This window comes from Canis aureus, chromosome 13 (genome assembly GCF_053574225.1).
Source record: "Canis aureus isolate CA01 chromosome 13, VMU_Caureus_v.1.0, whole genome shotgun sequence".
NCBI classification, from domain to species: Eukaryota; Metazoa; Chordata; class Mammalia; order Carnivora; family Canidae; genus Canis; species Canis aureus.
In genome coordinates, this window is record NC_135623.1 from 46,981,844 (window position 1) to 47,007,025 (window position 25,182).

A 25,182-nucleotide genomic window follows, 5' to 3' on the forward strand; every position below is an offset into this window, starting at 1 on the left:
TTCAAAGCTTCGTAGTAGCATGATATGTATATAAAAGCATTAAAATTGGGAAAATGGGAGTTTTTTCCACTTTTTAAGAAATAGATGGATGCCCTGAAACAATGTTTAAAAGTTTTTCAAGAATTACTGGTAAATTTAAGATACTAACAAGTCTGTCTCATGTTCTTGCCCTAGTTATGAACATGAGACCGGGAGAGAGTCTGCTTTGGAAATGATCTCCTACCTCTTTGACACATTCCCTCAGGTAACTTGAATCACAAACGGTAGCTGTGTTCCCTGGGTGCCTGCAGGCCTCCCATTTGGGCATCTCTGAGAATTCCAGTCTGAGTGTGCTCATAACTGCCTGCTTTTGCTTTCTTTTAGGGGCTGCTCCATGAGAACTGTGGAATGTTCTTTATTCCTCTTTGTCTAATGGTGGTGAACGATGACTCTGCCATGTGCAAAAAGATGGCATCCATGACAATCAAATCTTTACTCAGGAAAATCAACCTTGAGAAAAAAGACTGGCTCTTTGATATGGTTATCACCTGGTTTGGAGCAAAAAAGGTAAAGGTTGCTTTTAGTCATATTTCAATGAAAAGTCTTAGCTTTTGGTGTTCACTTTAAATAAGAATACATATTATACATTGTTGAATTTTTCTCAATTTTATTTTTAGTTGATTATGTTAATATATTCTTGCTGGGTGGGGGGAATAGGTAAAATAGGTGGAGAGTAAAGAGTACACTTAGATGAGCACTGAGTAATATATAGAATTGATGAATCAACTCTGTATTGTACACTTAAAACTAAAAACACTGTGTGTTAACTGTACTGGAATTAAAGTAAAAAACTTAATTAAAATATATATATGTATATTCTTATAGTAAAATTCCAGGACATATAAGTTATATAGAGTAACAAAAATCTCATGATATAGTCCATGATCGTCAGCCAATTACACGGCTACATGAGTGGATCATGAATATTTTTGTTTTCAATTTTGCTTATTCAGGTAATGAAATATCATTCTATTAATGATTATATACAGTAATAAATTTAGAATGGGAGTGGGGGTACTGTATGGAATTTATTTCCATTTTTTTAATTAAAATTTTATTATTGAGGTATAATTGACATACAATGTTATATTAGTTCAGGTATACAATATAATGATTCAGCAATTCTGTACATTACTTGGTACTCACAATGATTTTTGGGGGGGGGAATGTTAATTATGGATAATGGTGAGTTCCATTTTTTTTAATTATAATCTTGGGTATGAGTATTTCTCCATATTTTTCATGTTGGCCACCAATGACCCATAATATTGAGGACAGAGTCATGCCCACCTTCATTTTGTACTTTCTGTAAATGGCCTCTCAAGTTGTATTAACATTGTCTTCTGGTGGTTTATTTTTGGTAGAGCTTAAATAGACAGCTGGCTGCCCTCATCTGTGGCTTGTTTGTGGAAAGTGAAGGAGTCTCTTTTGAGAGAAGACTTGGAACTGTTCTTCCCATGATTGAAAAGGAAATTGATCCTGAAAACTTTAAAGATGTAAGTAATTTGCCAGAGAATAAAACTTTTGCTTATTTTTATAGTTTAACCTAAGGTGACTTAGCTAATAAATATTTGTGTTCAAAAAATATTTACTAACGAAGCCAAGAATTTATAGTACAGTTGGGTCTTCATTTTAAATGAGGTTTAAGTTAAGTTATCTTCTGTAGTACATGAAGATCGAAATTTCTGCAGAATGGTGATTTCACAGCCTACCACCACCCACTCTGAACATTTAGTAGCATCTGGAGACATTTTTGTTTGTCACAAATGGAGGGTAGAAGGTGCCGTTAGCATCTAGTGGGGCAGAGGCCAGGATGCTGCAGATCATCCCACAGTGCACAGGGCAGGTCCCCACAGCACAACAAAGAATTATCTGACCCAAAATGTCCATTGATGTTGAGACACTTTGGTATAAATTTACATGCTGGAGTAAAAACAGCCATCATAGACTTTGAAATTGTCTTGATTGATTTCTGTCCATCCTGTTTTTAGATCATGGAGGAGACTGAAGAAAAAGCTGCAGATCGCCTTCTGTTTAGTTTTCTTACATTGATTAGTAAACTCATCAAGGAATGTAATATTATTCAGTTTACCAAGCCCTCTGAGACGTTGAATAAAATCTGGAGTAAGTGTTTCCTTTTTAACTTAAATATAAAAACATACTAGTTGTGATAGAATTATTGAAAACAGTTTTGATAAATTAGCATATGAATATTTAGAAAGTATATAATGTCAAGGGAAAAGTCCATAAGAGAAAGATTTAAAAGACTCTTTCAAATTAATTACAGTGAAAATGTTTCTTGACTACACAAGTAATATATTTCATTTATAAAAGAAGGAATATTAATTATGGGAAAGTAAAAGAGGAAAAAAGTTTCTCAAGGGTCCTCCTTGCTGCTTGGTAATAATTTGGTATTTATTTCCATCCAGTCTGTCTTTTGTTAAATAGACATAGGGTTCTGTAAACAGGCTACATAATTCCACATAAACTCTCATATATTGTTTGTACCTAAATAAGAATATCATCGTACCGTAACACACTTAGTAGGTAGTTTTCTTAAAATGGCTATAAATAGCCTTCCATGCAAATGTGCCGTGATTAGTAAACCGTTTAACCTCTATGTGACATTTAAATTATTAATATCACTCTTTAAATGAAAAATAAGATCCTAATATTTTTAACTTAACATATTCAATTTTGATTAGTCAGTAGGAAATAGACTTTGGAATGAATGCTTTAAGTACCCAGCTGTTTTAAGAGAATTCAGGGTTCATTGAGAAGTCCTACAGTTACTAAGTTACTATAATAAGCCTACTGTGGTATGACTCCACCAAGCCATGGCCACATTATTACAAAATACACAAAGAACAAAAGTAAAACCCTGTTAATGAAATAAAGCAGCATAGACTAAAACTCAGATATGCCATAGTTTTCCAGAATTTTAATCATGTTCCCTAAAACCCACAAGGTTTTCAAAGTGGCCACGTAACACAGGAGTACAAGCTTGGGGCCAGCCAGGTCAAGCTGGGGCCCAGGCCTGGTTCTGCCTGTTAAAGCACGGCACCTCACCTGGCCCATTGTCTAAGATTCCTTACCTGAGAAATGGACTGGATAAGTCTAATGTTACAGAACTGGTGTGGGGTCTAAACAAAATAATGTATGTAGCACACTTAGCCCCGTGCTTGGCACAGAGAAAGCCTCAAGAAATGATGACTTCCCCCCGATTTCAATAATTACTAGAAACAAGCGTGTGCCTTCATACGTATTTATGTTACTTAATTTAGAACTCATAAATGTCACAGCCACCTTATCTCCCTTGGGCCTGAAACTAATTCTGATGGAACTGGTGTTTTTAGGCTTACTCATACTTCTGTCACTCACCATGTTAGGAGCTGGTTTTCTGGTGGTTTTCGGTTTCTCACCACCTCACCTCTCCCTAGCTCCAAGCAGATAATAGATAATGCCTACGCTAATCATATTTACCACCAAAGAGTCAGGAGAGCTAAGATACTGAAGGTGCATCTTGGTTCCCTTAGGTTATGTGCACTGTCACCTGAGACATCCACACAGCTGGGTGTGGCTCACTGCGGCCCAGATTTTTGGATTACTCTTCGCCTCTTGCCAACCAGAGGAACTTATTAGAAAACAGAAGACCAAAAAAACTAAAAAGAAACTCTCAGTACCCGTAGCAGTAAGATTTCTAACAAATGACCTTGAACAAAAGGTAAGGTTTCCCTAAAACTTTTCCCTTTCTTTGAGGTCGGTGTGGGATGTTCATTCTGCTTCTTGTAACCGTCTTGGGGTTGGCCCTCGGCAGAAACTCTTACATCTGACTTGTTGCACATGGATCCTATAGGAGTAGTGGGCACTAGAGAAGGGTGGGCCTCAAGGCCAAGGCTTTCCAAAGAGAATTTGTAAACTGTCAGTCTTATTTAGAACATTCATCTTCTATGATTTGTTTTTTGTTTTTTTGTTTTTGTTTTTTTTTACCGCTTCAGATTATCAGTACTAAAAAAAATACATATTTTTAAATGAAATTGATATTGTCTGTCCTGCCTTGTAAATGAGATCATGTTCATGGAAATGTTAGAGACCATGTTATATCCATCTTGGATTTCCTGGGGCCTAAAACAATGCGTGACTCATAGTGGCAACTCCGTAAACACTGAATGAGAAGATGGAAGGGAAGTAAAGAAGGAAAAAAATATATTAGGATGTTGTCAAGTTTTCTACTGATAACCTGAGGGATTATCTGTATTGCCCCAGAGCTTGAAAGTATTCCCCCTTTTGGGGGCGGGTGGGGCTAATGTACTTGGGGCAGGTAGAAGGAAACAGTGACAGTTTCTTTCTGGTCGTGGACCTCCCCTCTCCAGACCTATACAAGTCAAAATCTAGCACCTAGTTTACTATAATGGTTAGTGACTTGGAGTTTTTAAGAACAATGAGAAATGCCTGCATTGTGTCTGCCAATGTCCACTTTGTTTTCACAGATGAAAAGTATCTCCCTAGCCTCTTGCCATCAGTTGCATTCCAAATTCTTAGATCAGTCTCTAGGAGAGCAGGTGAGTAGTATCCTCCTGGTTGAATAGAAAGGATCTAGTCTCCCAAGTCTAGGAATAGGCTTACATTTGGTATTTGTGTATGCTTTTCCTATTCTAATGCTTGGGGAATTAAATGAAATACAGACATACACTGAAATACATGTTCACTTGTGACATAAATCTCATCAGCACTTGGGTCCCTGTTGAGGTTACTCTTGGCTCCATTTAAAATTCCCAGTGAGAGGCTGTTAATCTTCTCATGTTCAGTTTTAACATCTATCCCACATTGTGACCAAAGCTTTGAAGGGCATTAGTTGCTTGACCGATTGTGATCCTATATTAAACTCTATTACTACATTTCCTTCTCTTACCCCTGGAGCTTGAAGAGAAGGTAATAAAGGTCATGTTACAGGGTGGTCTGAGAATTGTCTGTGGTGAACAGAAGGCAGATAAATCACTAAAAAGTTCCATGTATTTTATATTATAAAATGTAACTATAAGTAAAATGTAAATAGAAGCATTTATAAATGTTCAGTAAATGTAAATTACCTTTGAATAGGGTCTGCCGTTCCCTTTATTTTTTTCCTCCTTTGATAAAGCTGTTGGTAGAGATGACACAGATGCAGTGCCTAGTTATGAGCAATGCACTTGATTGTGACTCTTGTCATTATGGACAAGATGGAATGGGAACTAAGTGGATGCTGTATCCAAAGAGTGATCACAAGTAGCATGCCATTAACATTAACCCTAATACTGCCATGACTTTTTACATGAAAATACAGCCTGCTTCATTATATGGCTGGATCAGAGAAAGAACGGAAAGCTGTTCAGTGGATAGCGAAGTGAGACCAAAGAAACCCTGCCTGAGTAGTAGCAGGTGAGGTCTCACACAGTATCAGTCTTGATAGAGGTTGACAGATACAACCATAGAAATTCAGGACAGGAAGGGATTTACTAGTACTGACCTAGGAAGAAAGAAATTATAGAATGTGGTTCACTCCAGTCTTAGGGTGCAGTGGCTGCCATAGGGGACAAGGCCTCCAAAACTGGGACTGTCTTCAGGAAGGCCAAGGTTCCAGGAGAAGGAAATTATAATCTTCACATGAATTCCTGACGGTCAGGCTAGCCTCAGATAATGTGCAGGGTTGTGTCCTACATTTGGGGGAAACTGGGCACACAGCACCTCTAACAAAGCATCCACGATAGTAAAGGAACTCAAAACCAACGTGGCTTCCTCCTTCTCATAATTAGTGTGAAATACCTATGTCCAAGATTTCATGGATGTCAAGAGTTAGGGACCCAGTATTGGGGCCTGTTATTATAAGTCTAAAATTGGTCCCTGGGCTGTTTAACTGGATTAGATGGAATTTGAGATCTGTTTTTAAGAATTTAGGATTAGGGATCCCTGGGTGGTGCAGCGGTTTGGCGCCTGCCTTTGGCCCAGGGCGTGATTCTGGAGATCCGGGATCGAATCCCACGTTGGGCTCCCAGTGCATGGAGCCTGCTTCTCCCTCTGCCTGTGTCTCTGCCTCTCTCTCTCTCTCTCTGTGACTATCATAAGTAAATAAAAAAAAAAAAAAAAAAAAAAGAATTTAGGATTAAATTCTAAAGACCCTTCAATCCTGACTGACCACTTGTCTTTGGGTGAGTCATTTAATAACTCTGAATCTTGGTTTTCTCTCTTGATAATAGTATTTAATAGTGATATTTTAGAATTAAATTAGAATGTTGTATATACAGTCATTGCTCAATAAATGAAGAGCTTTAATAGAGGAGGGATGAAAAGTTCTCTTAAAAATTGTAACGTATAGGGGGATGTCTGGGTGGCCTAGTGGTCGAGTGCCTTCAGCCCAGGGCCTGATCCTGGAGACCCAGGATCAAATCCCATGTCCGGCTCCCTGCAAGGAGCCTACTTCTCCCTCTGCCTGTGTCTCTGCGGGTCTCTCATGCATAAATAAATAAAATTTTTAAAAATGTAATGGATAGTCTGGAATAAAATCATGTACTTACTGGTACATTGAAGGTAGATCTAGACCCAGTAGATGAGTTACATGGAAATGGGTTTGGATACAGTATGAGGTAGAACTGAAGATGATCAAAATATAGGACAATCATCAGTTTAATATTGCAATGCCCAGTTATGGGGGTTTTTCTCTAATTGTAGAACCTATTTTTTCCTAAGCCATATTTATTTCAAAATCAAAGTCCCAACTCCTCCTTTCTCTCCCCTTTTCTAAAGGTTGTTAAGAATTTGTTATTTGTAGCCAAAGTCTTATATTTACTGGAACCTGAATCTGAGGATCAGCAAGGTGAGAGGGAAGAACAAGCAGCTTTAGGAGATGGTGTGGCCAGAGGGTCCTGTGCCGAGGAGACGCTGGACCCTGACAAAAAGGAGACCGAGGCGGCAAAGGATGAGCACAGCAGGCCGGCCACGCTGCTGTGGTTGGTGCAGAGGTTGTCCCGGATCGCGAAGCTGGAGGCTGCCTATTCACCTAGAAACCCCTTAAAGGTACAGTGAGTGCCTCGTGACTCTAGGCGCTGGTTTCTTTATAAAAGCATTCTAGGCGTGTAAGAGCAATCCTCCTGAGTCTCTCAGAAGTTTTAACCCAAAAGGAGACCTTGTTTTCTAAATTGTTTGTATGGCCGCAGTAAGAGAAGCGCCTCAAAGGACCATGAATGATCTGTACTTTCAGAGAACGTGCATCTTTAAGTTTCTTGGCGCTCTAGCCATGGATCTTGGCGCGGACAAGGTGAAGCCGTACCTCCCCGTGATCCTAGCTCCTCTGTTCCGAGAGCTGAACAGCACCTATTCGGACCAGGGTAACTACAGCCTGTCTTTGAAGACGTGCACCTTAGGAACCCTCACTTTTCTCCTCCGTGCTTTCTTTTTCCTTTCTGTCCACCCTCCCTGCCAGAGTTCATTTTAAGAAAACTTGCTAGAGATCAAAACAATCAATAGCAAATGAGGCATATTTTTTCTGTTTGACTGCCTTCTGTGTGCTTCTTCATGTTTAAGAGTGAATGTTTCTCTCCTAAAAGATGCTTTACTCCTAAGCAAAGAAAACTGTACCTGGAGGTAGTTCTGAACCTTGGTCTGTGGACAATAATGAACAATATGTCAGAATATTCTCTGTGAATTATAAGGCAAAAGTGTGAGATATTTTCTTTTTCTTTTCTTTTTTTTGGTTGGGGGGGGAGAAGACAGCTACAATTTTTTTTTTTTAAATTTGATTTGCCAACATAAAAAAAGTGTAAAGTATTTTTAAAATCTTTTTACTTTTCCTGTTTTTTTCATTTTTCTTGCCTGGGTGTTTGATGTCTTTCCTTCCCTGATCCTAAATGGTCTCTTTTGATAATAGGAAAAGAGAGAATTGGGGATTGGAAAGAGAGGGGGTAAAGTAGATATTAAGTTTTAAAATAAAATGAACTGAATGTCAAAGCAGCAGCTATTTTAGTCTTACAACCCTGAGAAAGCAGTGGTCCAGTCCGGGTCGGCTTTGGTTCTCATCACCTAGCATTTATTGAGCAACTGGTGGTTCAATGGTACAAAGGACCTAGTCGCCATTTTCAAGAAATTTGTGATCTAGAACAGCTCCTGAAATTGAGTACAAAAATCAGTGGGTTATTTGCATTTGGGAGACAGAAGGCAGGGAAGAGTGGGAAAACAAAGATTTTTGTCTCTGAGAAGTCTTTGCTCCCCACCGCCCCCTCAAGAAAAAAAGGTTATGGACACAGCTAAACACCTGTGACCTGTGAATTAGAGACGGCCTAGAGTCACACTTACCTTTCCCCTGTCTGCACAGAGTTCAGCAGGTTAATAAAGAAACCCAAAATGTTTCTGTCTGGTTCTCAAATTAGCATCTTCTGAGCCAGGATTTCTCTGGAAAACAGGCTTCACAGACTGTGGTCTCCTGGCACATCCAGAGGGGTGCTGGCTGGGAGGGTCATGCCCAACACTCTGTTCTCCCATCTCAGAAACGTAGAGCTTGCTTTGAGGTCAGTGTTTAATGCTCAAGTAATAAAAGTGATAATTCTGCAGGAATTTAAATTTTGCATGTTGTTGATTTTAGCAATGTTTAAATGTGTCCTTTCCTCGTGATTATCTCTGATTATTACTCTCTGTGATTAGATCCTTTGCTGAAGAATCTATCCCAGGAAATCATAGAGTTACTCAAAAAGCTGGTTGGGCTTGAGAGCTTCTCCTTAGCCTTTGCCTCTGTACAGAAACAGGCTAATGAGAAAAGGGCACTCCGGAAAAAGAGGAAGGCTTTAGAGGTACGTTTGCCATTTGAAAATGTGGTGTGTTCATTAGACTTAAGTATTTTGAACCAGTATTTTGAATCATGTGTGCATGCATGCATGTGTGTCACGCTTACCCAGGGAAGGAGGAGGGATTGGCTATGTTTGAGATGGGACCTTACAGCTAGGGCTCCACATTCTCCTTAATGGGATTGTGTGCATGTGATATTTAAGTGGCCCATTTCTGCATTTGATTTTTATTGGTTTAACATTTACTTTAAAAGTAATATAAAATTTCTATTTTTTTCAAGTTTGTAACAAATCCTGATATTGCTGCCAAGAAAAAGCTCAAGAAACACAAAAATAAAAGTGAAGCCAAGAAGAGAAAAATAGAGTTCTTGCGTCCAAGCTGTAAGACCAAGAGACAAAAGAGCTACAGCCTGAAAGATTTAGCAATTGTGGAATGATGTGCCCCCTCTACTGATAAAGTATCTCAATTTACCCCAAAGCATGAATTTCTCAGGATATCTGCTGGTCTGAAATCATAGCAGGTTTTATTATTTAAGTTAAACTGGCATATATTGTATATTATACAGTTTAATAGAATCATGCTCAGATTTTTTAAATTAAAACATTTTCATAATTCTACTGTATCTTCACTGTCTAAAAAACGTGACAGTAGTGATAAAAAATTAAGACATTAAAATAGCAAGACAGAATGTAGAAGTTAGAAATAAGTGATTTATAATACTTTTATGGAGAAAACTAGAAAACTTTATTGAAAGGCATTAAAAGAAATCTGCACAAATGGAAAAATAACCATGTTATTTGGACAGGAAGATCTAGTATTGTAAGAAGTTGGATCCCACTTGTTAAAGACCTATCTGTGTAAAATCCCAAGAGCTCTTCATATAATCCTAACAGGCTGATCCTAAAATTTATATTGAAGATTAATTGAAAACAAGTCATGATGCTCTTAAAAAGGAGTTTTTAAAAGGGTGAGGAGTTTTCCCTGTCAGATACCAGAAGTAAGTCACAAAAAGTGCTATCTATAGTGAACATGGGTTAAGTTCTACATGAAAGTTAAGAATTTGTGCACATACAGCTGGGGTATGGTGTACAGCATTACAGATAATCAACCTAACAGTGCCCACGCTATAGGATAACTATGAATCAACAGACAGTCCAGTAGAAAAAAGTGTCGAAAGAGAGAAATAGGCATTGCACAGAAGAAAAATAAATGGCCCTTAAACATTAATACTTACCTGATATGGCGATACCAGTTCTTAAATATTAAAATGTACTTAATGTACTAGGTGGTAAGCAGTCACTGCCTTGAGACACGCAAGTGCCACCCTGGCTATGTGAGTCCCTAGATTCCCTACCTCCCCACACCAAAATCACAGGATCAACACCTGGACTAGTGGGGGTCCTCCTACATCAGCTACGTCTGGCTGTTAAATATTCTCAATCACTCCTGTATTCAACCTCAGTAATTATGAAAATGAAAATTAACATCAGAATGAAATTCCACTTTGAACCTGGTAAGTGGCTGGTAAGGTTGATAAGGCTAGATGCTCGCTAGCTTAGTAAACAAAGGGAACTCCTATAAACAACTTTGAAAGACAGTTTGGCGTTATCTCCTTCATACATATGGTATCTTTTTCTCCATCTACACCTGATGTGGAAGCAATATTCTTTAGTGCTCAATATATTTTGAAGGGGGAGCGGGGAGAAGAATCCATACTATGTGCCGGGCACTTTGCTGACATTTTATTTAGTCCTCATAGTATCCTGAGAGCTGCCTAAAATTGGTTCTTATTTTACAGATAAAGAAACTAAAACTCCAGTTAAATAATTTACCTAAGGGTAACGGGTTGCATGTGGCATAATCAGGATTCACAGCAAGGACTGAAAAAGCCCATGCTTTTTATCAGTTCTAATTATGGAGTCAGAATATAGCATATGGCATAGAAATCAAATGTTCAAATATTCTTGAACTTTAGTATCTGTGTTTTGATGTAGTTGGTCTCAGACAAGAGTTCTCACACTTCCAAGGAGTTTGTAATGTGCCTAAAGCATAAATGTGGTGCGCATCACAGAAGGCTGATTTCAGTTAATTCTAAGTGATTTAAAGTGCATGTACTGCCTTTATGAAAATTTTTAAATAAAAAAATCAGAAATTAACACTAAGGCAAAAATCAGAAAGAACAAATATCTCAGGGATATTGAGCACAATTTAGTAAATATTTATTGAGTGCCTACTGTATGCCAAGTGCACCACACTAGATGCAAGGAATACTAACAGTAAATAAGGTATGGTCCCTACCCTCAAGGAACTTACATTTTCACAACTTAAAGTGTATCTCAAGTATTCTAATAACAAATTTCCACCATTCTCTTTTTAATGTGAACACATGACACAGCACATTTACGAACCAGAGTTATAAAACAGAGTATTAGAGCTAAAAGAAACCTTTGATAGGATTTGTCCAATTCTCTTATTTTATGGGGAAAAAAAAAATAAACTGAAGGAATGGCCACTTGGGCCTAGAACTCATGTGTTCAGATTTTAAGTTTGGAGCTTTTCCCATTTTCAAGGTTCTCCAAAACAATATTCAGTACATTTTTATAAGTATCATTCAAATGCCTGTAACTTACCTATATAGTTGTTTCCTACTAGACAAAGACTTCATAATTTATGTATATTAAAATAAGTGAATGCTTTATTTACCCCATTCTAGTCTTTGTGGTAAAACAGAGACCATGCTCATTCAAGTGCTAGTGTATGCTATGACTTCATGTGTGCTCAGTATTGAAGATGGCAAGAGTTTTATGTCCTGAGCAGCATCTGCCTGCCAGGGCTTCTCTTCCCCAGGCTTCACAGTGTTCCTAAAGTGCTGCAGTGGGGCCAAGGGGACACTTAGCTACTGAAGTACAAACCCAGCCACTGACGACAAGGGGACCAAAGCCTAGGTCAAAGAGGTACTATTTTCCTTGCTGGCAAACACAACCCACTATCTCAACCACACTCTTACTCTAAGATGCCATAAGATGCCAGGCACCACACTGGATTCTAAGGATAGTAATATGAAACAATCTGTCCTTCAGGAGTGATTTGGAAACTGAAACAATAATTACATGCTAAGTAATATTATAGGTACAGCACTGAGAACACTTGGGCCTAGAAGAAGGTCTCCAAACAAGACTTCAGAGACCAAACTAAGAATGGGTGCTGGGGTATGGGCAAAAAGAGTAAAGTCCCACAGGTGAAAAGACAAAGCCACATTCATTTGATCTGATTGACCAAAGGTATGAAGGAAGAAGCTAGAGGCCAACGTCTGCGAAGACAATGGCAGGACAGGAAGTGGACCACAGTGTTCCCAGGAACACCAGTGATGGCATCACATTTTTTAACTGCTGGTTGTTCAACTTCAAGATTTCCCCCCAGTGTAAGTAAATACAAGGGACCATATCATATTCTGTCCCCACTGCAGCCAATCCTGTGGTAGACTGGAGAGTTTGAAAAGTTCCTTTGGACATAATTGTTTTTGACCCTATCAGTACGTCTGCTTTTTAAAACCAGGATTGTTCCATTTCTCCATGTATGACCAGTATTGTTTTGACTTTTCACCAAATTGATAAATCCAATTACAGTTAATAAAAAAAAAAATGAAAAGACAGTAATGACATCTTTTACAATGCTTCTTAAAATAGATTTTTTAAATTTCCTTTAATATGTTGTGGATTCCATCAAATATAACCATTTAGGATTGTTTTTACTACCTCTACTGGTATAGCATATTTATAGAAATTATTTTGAATGTACTATATCTACTTCAATTAGCATAATTTTACTTAAGCACTTAAGGTTGTCTGTGTTGCCAGTGTTGACATATTCAGGAATTTATGGTGTAGTTTATGGGATAAGCTTCTGACCCTGAAATCTCACTTTGAGCCTGTTCCCACCTGGCAGGTGATCCTGAGCAAGCCAACTTATCAGAACCTTGGGTCCATGTCCATAAAATAAAGACATTACAACCTGTCCTACCTACATCACTGGGTTCCTGTATATATGTAAAATTTTTTCAACAACTATAAAGTACTATAAAATGACAATTACAGGTATCAGTGAGGTTAACCACCAAAATAATTTTTCAGCTTCATGCCTATTCCCAAAAGCTTAAAACAAACAACAAAACAGCTTAAATAAAATGGTCATTTAGCAAATGAAGACTATATTACCCACGCTTTGTTCCCCTCTACTGAGTCTAATCTTTGGAAAAACATAATCATTTTAGGGGGAAAAAATCTGTTAAGATATTTATTAGTGTTTATACACACAAGATGCAACCACTAATTCAAAAATAGGAGGGTTTTTCCTCAATAAGAGTACATTCTTTAATAGGAATCTATTTGAATATGAATTCCATACAAATAGAATATATACTTAACACAAAAAAGCAAGGAAGGATTTTACATTACACAGAACATTCAGTTGGTTCAATCATGGGTGAGCTACCCTTCCAACCAAATACTTATTTTTTATATTTATTACAAGTATTGTAGTCAGTTCAGCATATGCCAACAATCACACAGTTTTAACATTTAGTAGCATGAAGCATACTTAACTGCTTCCAAAGGAATATGTGATGTAGCTTCATTTCACAGGGGCAGAAGTGATTGAATTACTGTCTGCTCTTTAATGTTTCAACTAACCTGCAAAGAAAAAAATGAACAGTTTCACAAAATTAACTTCAAACTTTGAGGTATAAAAGTTTTATACTGGAAGTGGATTCCAAAGCAGATTCCTTTTAAATGATGAAGGCTAAGACAGTTATATTGAAGAATGATGTTATGGACTCAATTTCCATGAAGGCGTTTTAGCTTTCAATTTTGTCTATGTTCTAAATGAATAATCAAAAAGACCAGCTTATCTTCCTTCCAGGCTGTAACTTCTGCAGCATGGCCAGATGTGGGTAACTCAGGTGAAAACTAGTCAAGGTCCTCATGGAGCTTAAAATCTGAGTAGATGCACAAATCAATTACAGGGCCACGTCCCTACTGTGCCACTTCTGTGACAGGGACATCCAGCTATGTGTGTGGTAAGGCAGTGGGCACGGAGACGTGCAAGGGAAGGTTCTTGAGAAGATAGTCCTAACCTAAATCCTGAAGTATAAGGAATTGGAGGATGCAGTAAGGAAGGGAAAAAGTATAAAAAAGGGGGGGGGGGGGTTGGCTTATCTAACTTTAATCAGTAAGTGTGACTGAAATAAAAGCCAATGCACATGAAGACCAGTGGCAGAGAAGACTGGAGGAACTTATTAATATGATAAGCTGCTAAGTAATCTGAATTTCATCCTTAATACTAAAGGGAAACCACACGTGTGCAAATAGAAGCACACAAAAACAATGCACAGATGGCTTCTGGAAATACAATACTTAACCATTCCATTGCCTCATCAAGGCCAGTGCCTTTGGTTGCTGAAGTTTTGAATATCTGCCATTTTCGGTCCTTTAACGCAGGTAACCCAAGTGAATTTGCCATCTCTGAGGGAGTCATGGCCTGTTCCATGTCCTGCTTATTTGCAAACACCACTAAAATGGCTTTTCTCAACTCTTCTTCCTAAATAAAAGAGAAAGTATTTAATTTTCTCTAGTCAATTTGCTCCCTTAAGTTTAGAAAGAAATGCCAACAAATATATTATTTTAAAAGTGTATTTCTTAATTATGAGTCTATAATGTTCATTATAAATTACTTGAAATTATAGAGAAGTATGAAGAAAAGAAAGCTTCATCCATAGTCCTACCTCCCAAACATGATCGCTGTTAACATTTTCGGTATTTTTTACTGCTTTATAATTCAGATACTTCTTGTTTATTAATAAATATATTTACACATTTTTTAAAAAGATTTTATTTATTCATTCCTGAGAGACACACACAGAGAGAGAGAGAGGCAGAGACACAGGCAGAGGGAGAAGCAGGCTCCATGCAGGCAGCACCAACGATGTGGGATTCCATCCTGGGTCTCCAGGATCATACCCTGGGCTGAAGGCGGCCCTAAACCACTGAGCCACCCGCTGAGCCTCTCAGGCTGCCCCATTTACACATTTAAAGTCACATTTACATACAGACCTATATCCTGCTCTAAAAAATATTAAATCATGGCCATTTTTCCAAACAAAATTTTTTCCAAAAAAATTTAATAGTTAAATATACTGTATACTAACTGTTCTTCAGTATTAGACTCTTACTAGATTCTTTTTACTTGACTATTAACAGAAACCACAGGGACACAGTCATTACACAGAAATCTCTGTATGAATCTCTTATTTCCTTAACAAATTCTCTAAAAATAGAATCAAAGTATGAACTTTTGGGGGGTTCTTGTTATATATACTAATAAACTGCTTTCCAGAAAGGTTATAACAATTTAAACTCCACCAACGTTTGACAGTAACATTCTTCAGTGCAACCTTGGAAGAATTAGAAATTACATATTTTTCCAAAGCATCTCATTAAATACTTATTATCAAAGTATTCAAAATGCAAATGTTAACAGTAATAAGAGTTTTCTCCTCTGCACTATAAGTTCATGCTCAGTTTTCTATTTATTTGCAAAAGAATCAACTGTCTTGATACAATTAAGAACACTAATCCTCAGTCACTGGTTATAAAACTCCAGATTTCCTGTTTTTACACCCTAATTTGTATTTGTGGGGGTTTTGTTTGTATTAATATAATTAAATGTATCTTTTCTTTCATAATTCCTTCCAATCTTTTGATTTAGAAAGACCTTTCTTATCCAGAAATTTTACACATATTCACTTACATATTCTTGGGAGTTAATGATTTTCATTTTTTACATTTAATTCTTTACTCCAGGCAGAATTTATTTTTGTGTACAAAAATAGTATAACTTGATTTTGTCTTTAAGTTTGAATGTAATAGATAACAGACCTGACTCTTACGCTACATGTACTTTACATTATATATTTATTGACTGAATTGATTAAAAGTTAATTCCTAAAGAAAGAATACAATTTTTAGTTCTTTCTCATACAATTATACAGGTCAAATCCTAGTATCACAAATAACAACCCAGCACAACTCAAGAACTGTAAACTGAAGCTAATAACCCATTTCTTTTACGCAATATTTTATGATAAAAATCCATGATACTGTGTGAATTACATCTAACTAAAGCTTTTATTTTAAAAATCCATTATACTGAAAGCAGTTAAATAGTTCCTTAAAATTCCTTATACTTGGGTTTTAAGAAGCTCTTATGATAAATATGATGCTATATTGTGAAAAAAATTAAGCAAAAGTTACAACTATTAAATCTGTAATTTATAACTCAGAAGCCATTAAGAAGTCAGTAGTCAAGAAATCAGAAGTCCAAGGTATTCCAAGAATGCTTCTACCTAGGTAATCAAGTGGCCTAGAAAATATATTTAAGCATTCAATGATTAAATAATTCAGAATCATAGCTCTGGTAGGAAAAGGACACTTAATCTAATTTTCTCAAGCAAAGGCAATTTCATTATTACTTAAATTAACCATTAGTATATTTGAAAAGTTTATTTAACAACTGGAGATTTCTTAAACTTTTGATTATTATTAATGCATCCTCTGATTTCAGTTAGCCAATAAATTATGAACTTCAGTGACTATGTTTTGAGTTCTTAAATAAGTGCTGTACACTGTTCCACACATCAGGATTATTAGGGTAAACTCAAAGAATTTACATTTTTTGGGTGGGAGACATACATAAGCAAACAAATAGATTTTAAAATAATGGAAAGATGGTATATGTGCTGCCGAACCAAGCACATAAAATAATGGAAACACTAAGTGGTACAAAAAGTAAAGTAGGATAAGGTGTTAGAAAATAAAAGAGGCTGCTCTCTGGGGCAGAAACATGAGGTAAAACCTGTCAAGAAGGTAGCCATGCAAAGATTTGGAGGAAGAGCGTTTCAAGCAGAAAGATGAGCAAGTGCAAGAAGCCCTAAGCCAAGTGTCCAGTGTAAGCTTGGTGTATCCAAAGAACAGAAAGGTTAGTATGGCTGAAGGACTGTGAATACAAGGAAGAGTAAAGAATGAAAAAAGCTGGACGAGATAAACAAGGGCCAGAGGTGTGGCAGAAACCCAGAAATTCTAAAACAAACAGACCTCCTTATTGTTTATATCCTTATCTGCTTTCATAAGCTAATTTCTACAACTAGAAATAAAGACATTTTATAAAAAGCACTTTACAGGAGTAACTTAAAATAATTCTTTCAGTTTGGAAAGAGTTTAGCTCTGAGCTTCCTAGAAACCAAGAAATCTAGCTTAAAACACAAAGTTACACAGCTGGAATATTTTTTTCTCCATTCCTCTTCCCAACAGAATTTCTGGAAGAGGAAGTAATCCATAGAAAAAATGATACTAAAGGCTTGGGAAGGAAAATCTCTGCTTTCCTTTTAATTATTCCTGCATGTGGTAACAATGAAACAGCAAGCAAACATAAAAGATTTCGGGCAGCCTGGGTGTCTCAGCAGTTTAGCGCCGCCTTCCGCCCAGGGCATGATCCTGGAGACCAGGGATCGAGTCCCACGTTGGGCTCTCTGCATGGAGTCTGCTTCTCCCTCTGCCTGTGTCTCTGCTTCTCATGAATAAATAAATTCTTAAAAAAAAAATATTTCCCCACAGTTGAATAAAGTTTTCTTACCTCCAACATGGCAACTAATTCTGATTTGGAAATGCCAATTCGGTCTCGGTCACAACTGTCTACTACATAAATGACTGCATCTGTGTTTGAATAATAACATCTCCAGTATGGCCTAAAGAAAGTTCAGGAAGGGAAAATATATTATTATTTGAAAGTAAAAGAACCTGCTATGTTAATTTATAAGCCAGGACCTGGCAATGATGGGGGGTGGGGGGTTTACATGCCAATCTTGTCCCCTCCATGTTAGAATCAATGCCATAACGATTCATTCTTTCTGATGGGTATGTATCATATCCTTCAGATGTGATGAGGGTGGAATGATAAACATTAAATCACAGGATCAAGAAGTTTCCAAATGAGTTCAGACTTTAAGAAAATAGTTTATAGTCAATCTACAAAAATCACTAAATGTACGTTATACACAGACCTTACTGTTAACATCTAATAAGTCTCTAACTAGGGACCCTAAGGAATGGGTTCTTGGGGTGTCTGGGTGGCTCAGTTGGTTAAGACACTGCCTTTAAGCTCAGGTCATAATCTCGGGGTCCTGAGATTGAGCCCCAGGTCGGGCTCCCTGCTCAGTGGGGAATCTGCTTCTCCTTCTCCCTTAGCTACTCCCCCTGCTTGTGCTCTCTGGCTCACACACTTTCTCGCAAATAAAATCTTTGAAATAAAAAATAAGGAATGGGTTCTTAAATCTTTTTTTTAATTTTTTTTTTAAAAAAGATTTTATTTATGAGAGACACAGAGAGAAAGGCAGAGACACAGGCAAAGGGAGAAGCAGGCTCCATGCAGGAAGCCTGATGTAGGACTCGATCCTGCAACTCCAGGATCACACCTGGGTCGAAGGCAGGCGCTTAACCGCTGAGCCACCCAAGAGTCCCTTAAAGAAAACTTTTAATACTTTTAATATGATTTTTATATACCAGACATTTAACTGATTACTGAAGACTTCATTTAGTAGAAATGGCTAAATTTAGAGAGGGACTCAAAAGTGGTTCAAAAATAAAAGTAGGTTAAAAGGCAGCAGGATGTCTGGAGAATGTACCACTTATGTTTTAAGATGGTAGGTACAATAGTGAGCACCCACCAAATATTCACAGGTCCCATGCCAAGCACAGAATACTGGACAGGAGAGCTAAGTTCTGAAAGGCATCTATGTTCACATTAGCCCTAAATGGCAGGCTGAAAGTTAATTTATAAAATCCAAAACAGTCTGTCTCACAAAGTGACTGACAAGAACTAAATGGAAGACTCTTTTTAGTTAAAAACTACTCAAGTAATTAGACCTTGAGATTTTCTTGAAAAAATTCATTTAGGTGATATCCGAAGAACTGGCTTCCTTAAATTTTTTTTAATTTTAATTCAATTGAGAGAATAAGGAGTTTTACCTCATTTTAAACTAGGTGTCTCCCATTTAAATTACGAAAGAAAACATATTTGGGTTAATTGCTCTTAACCTTAAAAGGGCCAATAAATATTCAATACTACAAAGTAATCTGGTCGATGTACCATACCTGATACTTGTCTGTCCTCCTAAGTCCCAGACTTGGAATTTAAGGTTCTTGTATGTTACTGTCTCAACATTAAATCCAATAGCTAGAAGATAAATCAAAATCAGTAGTATATGTAGACTAATGCATTCTAGCTTCAAAGTATCCAATCTAATTTTTAGCGCTTAATGAATTATTACTGAATCACATTACTGATTGAAATATCTCATTTAAGACAAAACAGTTTCTGTGCTACATATACACACCATCAATTAGCAAGATCAGCACCACTTTCAGGTGTGTAAGAATCCCCAGTCACATCTGCAAATATAGAACTTTTAGCACAATGGAAAACCTACCGTGTTAAACTCCCCATATAATACAATCCTGGCATACAAGTGTTTAGAAAGTTATGTTTAGAAAGAACAGCTGTAGACATATTACAAAAAAAGTGGAATTTTGATAGGCAGCAAGTAAACAGGAAATAAAACCAAGAAAGCCTAAATTCTAAACTTCAGCAGGTAGGGACTCAGCAATAGCTATATACCCCTTGATGGAAACTGGGTTCTCCAAGTGTGGCAATCTCACAGACCCTCTGCAGACTTCCTCAAAGAGCTCATTTGTATTAAGGTCATGGCTGGATGGTCAAAGGGGAGGTATCTCATCTCTTTTCCCTATCCTTTTTAGGTAGAACTCTAGTACCACATTATACTAAGGCAGGATACTTATTTTCATTAGGGAGGGTGGAGAAGATGCTGAAAAAACTATTTCTAAGATTCTATAAACTTAAAAAAATCCAAGTAAGAAATGCCTTACAGTTATAACTGGACAATTGATTTTTGTTTTAAATTTAAGTCTATATTGGTAAATGATGCTAATGTGTGTATGGTTAAGTATTCCCTATCACAACTAAAACATAGCTATAATAAACCTGACTGAAAAACTAAAACACAAGTTCATGATGTCTCCCTTAGAATTAGGTGGGAGTGTAATCGCCATCTTTATCTCAATTACGATTACTGTTTAACATGCACAGGACAAGAGTATGCTATAAAGTGTATTCGCTGAAATGCAATACACTGGGCTGCGTGCACTGCAGGATCCTAGACAACCACAGCAGAGATGGGTGACTCCGAGAAGCAAAAACCAAGGGAACTGAAATTTACTGAAGGTGGCATAAAGAAATAACTAGATGCCATGGTGTTTAAAAAGTTCTTCTTTCATAACAACTAGACTTTTTTTCTTTTAATCTGGAAATTTAAATATTACTAAATATAGAAATACCTTGCATGACAGAGTGATTTTAGAGGCATAATTTAACGCTCTTGAGCAAATTCTACAAACTGTTAAACTTAGTTTATATATAATTTCTAAGTAAATTCAGATCAACAAATTAAAAAGTATAAAAAAGAATATTCTCATGTAGTCAAACAGGACTGTTTGAAAATATTCTTCTAAGATATCGACAGCTGATTTAAAGTTGAGGTGTCTCTTGATATTTTTAGGTACCATTTTAATTCAATAGTCTCTTCAACTCAGTTCTTTGACAAACAAACAATAAAATTAAGAGAAACAAGTCTTAATTAAAATAGTAATACAGGGGAAAAAAAGCACTTCGGATGCAATAATGCCACTTAACATCCATATAATTCTTTAAAACAGGTTTATAAGGTATTTTATATACTTATTTCTCCCTTAAAGTCAGTGGGTATTACCTTCATTTTATCCATAAAGATATGGGCTCTCAATGAGATTAAGTGGCTTAACTCTAGCTAACTTTAAAAATAGCTCTAAATAGGGGCTCCTGGGTGGCTCAGTTGGTTAAGTGGCTGCCTTTGGCCCAAGTCACGACCCCAGGTTCCAGGGATCCAGCCCAGCGCCACCCTGACCTCTGGCTCTCTGCTCAGCAGGGAGCCTGCTTGTCCCTAGGCCTTTCCTCTGCCTGTCACGCCCCTGCTGGTGTGTGCACGGGCTCGCTTGCAGGCTCTCTCTCTCTCTCTCAGTCAAATAAATAAAACCTTCTAAAAAAAAAAAAAAAAAAAAGCTCTAAACAGCAAAACCCAGCCATGCACAGGGTTTCCAAATTGCCTCTAAATTTATGAAAAATAATGTAATTAATATTATGCCCACACTGGAAGTTTACAAACTCTACTATATTAAAATTACATTATATGAACTACTTATCAGAAATAAAGTTATGTTAGATGGAAAAAAAAAACTCCTACAATTAGTTTATCATACCAATACTTACTAGGAATAGTAGTAACGACTTCTCCAACCTGTAATCTGTACAAAATTGTAGTTTTTCCTGCTCCATCTAATCCCAAAATTAAAATCCTCATTTCCCGGGTTCCAAACAGACTGGAAAAAATACTTGAGAAAAAGCCACCTGAAAAAAATAATAAAAGAAAAACATCATTTTGTAAACTAAGCCCACAAAACATTTAATCTTGCCCTTTGAAAGCTACACCAAATTAAATAATGCTGTAATATCTTCCTCAAAACTTAGGTACATAAGTTTGCTCTCAATGATATATATTAATCAACATCAAACAAATAATTACTGATTGTCACCATGTCCTGCATACTGTGTCAGGAAGGCACAGAAGATATATTCCAGAATAAGAGAAACAGAACCACTGCCCTCATGAGCTCATGAGAATATGGATACCTTGGCGCGATCTCACAACCCCCAAACACCATATGACAAATCGAAAGGACAATGAAACAATGAGGTCCTCACATGTGAAAAGCAATTATCACTGTACAACCAACATCCTAACTACCTTCAATCACTGAGATTTCTCTGTAATACTACTTGCAAAAGAAATTGAGACACAGAAGCCCAAAATAACAAAACCTATTTTTGAGAGAAAACTCATTTAAAAAAATAATAAAGCTTCACTCAATGTATCATGAAATATTTCCAGAAAAGTTTCCTATACGTAAGGTATTGTGGAATATAATGGTGGTTCTCAGAGGCTGGGGGAGTGGGGAAAAGGAGAGAGATGTCAAACAAGGGAACTGACTTTCCTTATAAAATGAGTAAGTTCTGGAGACCCAATGAACAGCATGGTAACTACAAAAAAAAAAAAAAAAAAAAAAAATCAACATACTGTATATTTGAAATTTTCCTTTTTTTTTTTTTTTTCTTGAAATTTTCTAAGAGAGTAGGTCTGAAAGTGTTCTCACTAAATACAAAAAAAGCTCAGGTGGCAGATGTATTAATTAGCTTGATTGTGGTAATCCTTCCACAATGTATATCAAAACATCATATTGTACCCCTTAAATACGTGCAATTTTGTCATTCATACCTCAAGAAATCTGGAAAAAAATTAAAATTATCCTTTGTTTCAGCAGGGCTTCTTGGTAACAGATTTATGTGTTGACTCATTTGGGTTGTATTTAAATAAAAAATCCCTAAGAGGGGAGGTAGTGATTTAGAATCTTTATTATTCTTTTTACAACAAAAGCAAGCAGCTTTTTTTTTTTTTTTTTTTTTTTGAGTAAGAGAGAGTGAGCTTGCCCAAGGGTGGTGTGGGGCAAAGGGGGAAGGATAGAGAGAGAATCCCAAGCAGGTTCCACACCCAGCACGAGCCAACATGAGGCTCAATCTCATGACCCCCAAGATCATGGCCTGAGCCCAAATCAAGAGTCAGAGGTTCAACAAACTGAGCCACCCAGGCGCCCCAGAAGCTTTTTTAAAATACATTTTTTCTTTATGATAGCCAGAAGAAAGCACTTTGGCCCTTCCACACTAAAAGCCATTAGAGAAGATTAAAAGGAAGTTACATTAACAATATAAAAAAACAGCAGACAACGAAAATGATGCTACATGCAATACATGGTTATCTGACAAAGAAATGGCACAATTAAGGAATCCAAGTCTGGAGAAATGAAGACACCACAGGCCAGAGAACTTTGGGAAAGTTTAATAGGTGTATAACTTAAAATCTTTTCTACCTTTTACACCGTAATAAGAAAAGAACTTGGGGTGCCTGACTGGAGCTGCAAAGGTTGCAACTCCTGATTGAATTCGAGCCCCATCTTGGGTGTAGAGATTAGTTAAAAATAAAATCTTCGATGAAAACCAAAACAAAACAAAATACCGGAGAGAGAAATGAAAAAAGTAAAGTGCTTGTGATATTCCAGGGCAGGAAGTAAATAAATCCCCCAGAAAATCGTAAAGGAATTAAAAATAGGCCAAAGAATTTGCATCATGTGTCCAGTTGTAAACCAGTTAAAAACGCTGCACCTTCGTCCGGGCTGCAGCAGGGAGGGAAGCTAGGTACTGCTGGCACTTGTGATGACAAGGGAGTGCCCTCAACCAGCACTCCAAATACTGAGATTAGAACATGGAAGACTCCTAACTCTGGGAAAAGAACTAGGGGTGGTGGAAGGGGAGGTGGGCAGGGGGTGGGGGTGAATGGGTGGCGGGCACTGAGGTGGGCACTTGACGAAATGAGCACTGGGTGTTATTCTGTATGTTGGCAAATTGAAAAATTGAAAAAATAAATTTATTATTAAAAATAAATTAATAAAATTAAGTGAGATCCTCAAAAAAAAAAAAAAAATCTCATTCACTGACCCATAATGACCAGTACCGTCCCCATTCCCTTTTTCCACCTCAACTATGTTGTCTACATGAAAAGCTACAGAGAAACAGGCAAATGCCAAGTGGTCTATAAAATATGAGCAACAATTCCCTTTGGATTTTTTTAACTGCTGCAATCCCAGGGTCCAAGAAGAGAGAACCAGGCTTCCACTGCGGGGTCAGACCTCCTCTGTCACGCAAGATCCCTCGGCGCACCTGCGACTGGCAAACGCCAAGCCTCGCAAGGCCAACTCTGCCCCCTGCCCCAAGTCGAGGGGGGTCGGAGGAGGTGACGGAGAAGTTCCAGCTCAGGGGAAAGGACTCGGGGCTGGGTTCCCAGGCCGCAGCAGAGCCCCTACCCCCTGACCCCTCCGAGGTGAAGGGGACAAGAGCGAGGGCAGGGGCGAACACTCAAGGCAGCGTCCAGCGCCACAGGTGAAGAGCCGCGGCAAGTTCAGTCCTCAAGGATCCGCCCCTGAAAAGCTCGCTGCTCTGGGCTTCCCAGGCCGCCGCCCCCCCGCCCCCCGACCGCGATCCCAGCCCTCAGCCGCAGCCCTTCGAGCGCTCCCGGAAGCCCTTCTCGGACCCTCACCCATGATGAACCGCCTGTCCGCCCTCGTCGGTGGTCAGAGACGGGCCCCGGCCTCGGCAGCGACTGCTATTCGAGCCTCGGCGCCGCCGCCCCTGCTCGCCCCGGCCTCCGGCCTCCGGCTCCGGCTCCGGCTCCGGCTCCAGGCGGATCCCTTGGAAGTCCGCTCCGCCAGCAACTTCCACGTCGGACTCCCGGCGGGGGCGGGAGCGACGGGCCGCGGCGGCTACGCGCCAGCAACGGCGACCTGAGCGTCCGCGTCGTCGCTTTCGACGACAGTCCGCGGCGCGCTGGGTGGAAGCCAGAAGATAAAAATATTCAAGGACCCCAAATCTCTCGTGTTTCTGTTTTCTTGTACTGAAAGGGCTTCCAACATGGGGAAATTCGAATTTTCCTTTTAAATTGTGACACCCGATAGTGGCGAATCTGCCACCCAAGAATTCGAGTTGGGCCTCGATGCAGCCGCCCAACGGGACGCAGACACCGGGTGCAGCGTCCGAGGAGTTGCAGGTCGTCCAGCGCCCTGCGGGGGCGAAGCACCTTTCTCTGGGTGCCTTCTCCCGCACGGAAGTGAGACTGCGTAATAATAGTAGGAACAGCCCCGCGCCGCCAATGCGAGTCAGCCTTAGAGCCGCCTCGGCTTGCCGCAGGTTTTTGGAGGCGCGGTGGCCTGTAGGGTCGTAGCGTCAGCGTGAGAGCCCTGCATCCCTGTCTTCCACCTGAGCACCTGGCCTCGTATCTGGGTCGGCAGTAAGGAACGACCTGATTCAGATCAACGGGACTGAGGACCTGTTCGCTCGCTCGAGGGGCGTCTGTTGAGAGTTTTCTTGATAGGAAACTGTTTTGGGAGGAAGGAAGCGACGCTTGGACGATGGAAAGAAGGGATTCTCCTAATCTTTATAAAGGTTGAGGGTGCGTATCTTAAAAACTCGAAAAGGTACACAGAAAAGTAAACCCATACCTAGCCTCAG

At 38.5% G+C, this 25,182-nt stretch overlaps 2 protein-coding genes and 1 long non-coding RNA gene across 3 annotated transcripts in view; 2 read left to right on the forward strand and 1 right to left on the reverse strand.

Annotated features, from left to right (window-relative positions):
* Window positions 1–9,467, forward strand: part of UTP20 (UTP20 small subunit processome component) — a 95,575-nt gene extending 86,108 nt beyond the window's left edge. Inside the window, exons 53-62 of the mRNA XM_077846044.1 lie at window positions 175–244; window positions 364–546; window positions 1,404–1,535; window positions 2,031–2,163; window positions 3,576–3,763; window positions 4,530–4,601; window positions 6,820–7,089; window positions 7,274–7,400; window positions 8,710–8,855; window positions 9,131–9,467. Of these exons, the coding sequence (XP_077702170.1) occupies window positions 175–244; window positions 364–546; window positions 1,404–1,535; window positions 2,031–2,163; window positions 3,576–3,763; window positions 4,530–4,601; window positions 6,820–7,089; window positions 7,274–7,400; window positions 8,710–8,855; window positions 9,131–9,286 (1,477 nt within the window). The 3' untranslated portion in view covers window positions 9,287–9,467. The remainder of the gene's footprint in view (window positions 1–174; window positions 245–363; window positions 547–1,403; window positions 1,536–2,030; window positions 2,164–3,575; window positions 3,764–4,529; window positions 4,602–6,819; window positions 7,090–7,273; window positions 7,401–8,709; window positions 8,856–9,130) is intronic.
* Window positions 9,468–11,047: 1,580 nt separating this feature from the next.
* Window positions 11,048–24,438, reverse strand: ARL1 (ARF like GTPase 1). The gene is made up of 6 exons (XM_077846046.1): window positions 24,215–24,438; window positions 21,280–21,417; window positions 19,053–19,134; window positions 17,536–17,647; window positions 14,267–14,445; window positions 11,048–13,538 (listed from the first exon to the last, which is right to left on the reverse strand). The coding sequence occupies exons 1-6, from the start codon at window positions 24,216–24,218 to the stop codon at window positions 13,508–13,510; spliced, it is 546 nt and encodes a 181-aa protein (XP_077702172.1). The 5' UTR covers window positions 24,219–24,438; the 3' UTR covers window positions 11,048–13,507.
* The window catches only part of LOC144282424 (uncharacterized), a 32,522-nt gene continuing 31,162 nt past the window's right edge, over window positions 23,823–25,182 (forward strand). Inside the window, exon 1 of the long non-coding RNA XR_013350860.1 lies at window positions 23,823–25,123. This is a non-coding gene — a long non-coding RNA (uncharacterized LOC144282424). The remainder of the gene's footprint in view (window positions 25,124–25,182) is intronic.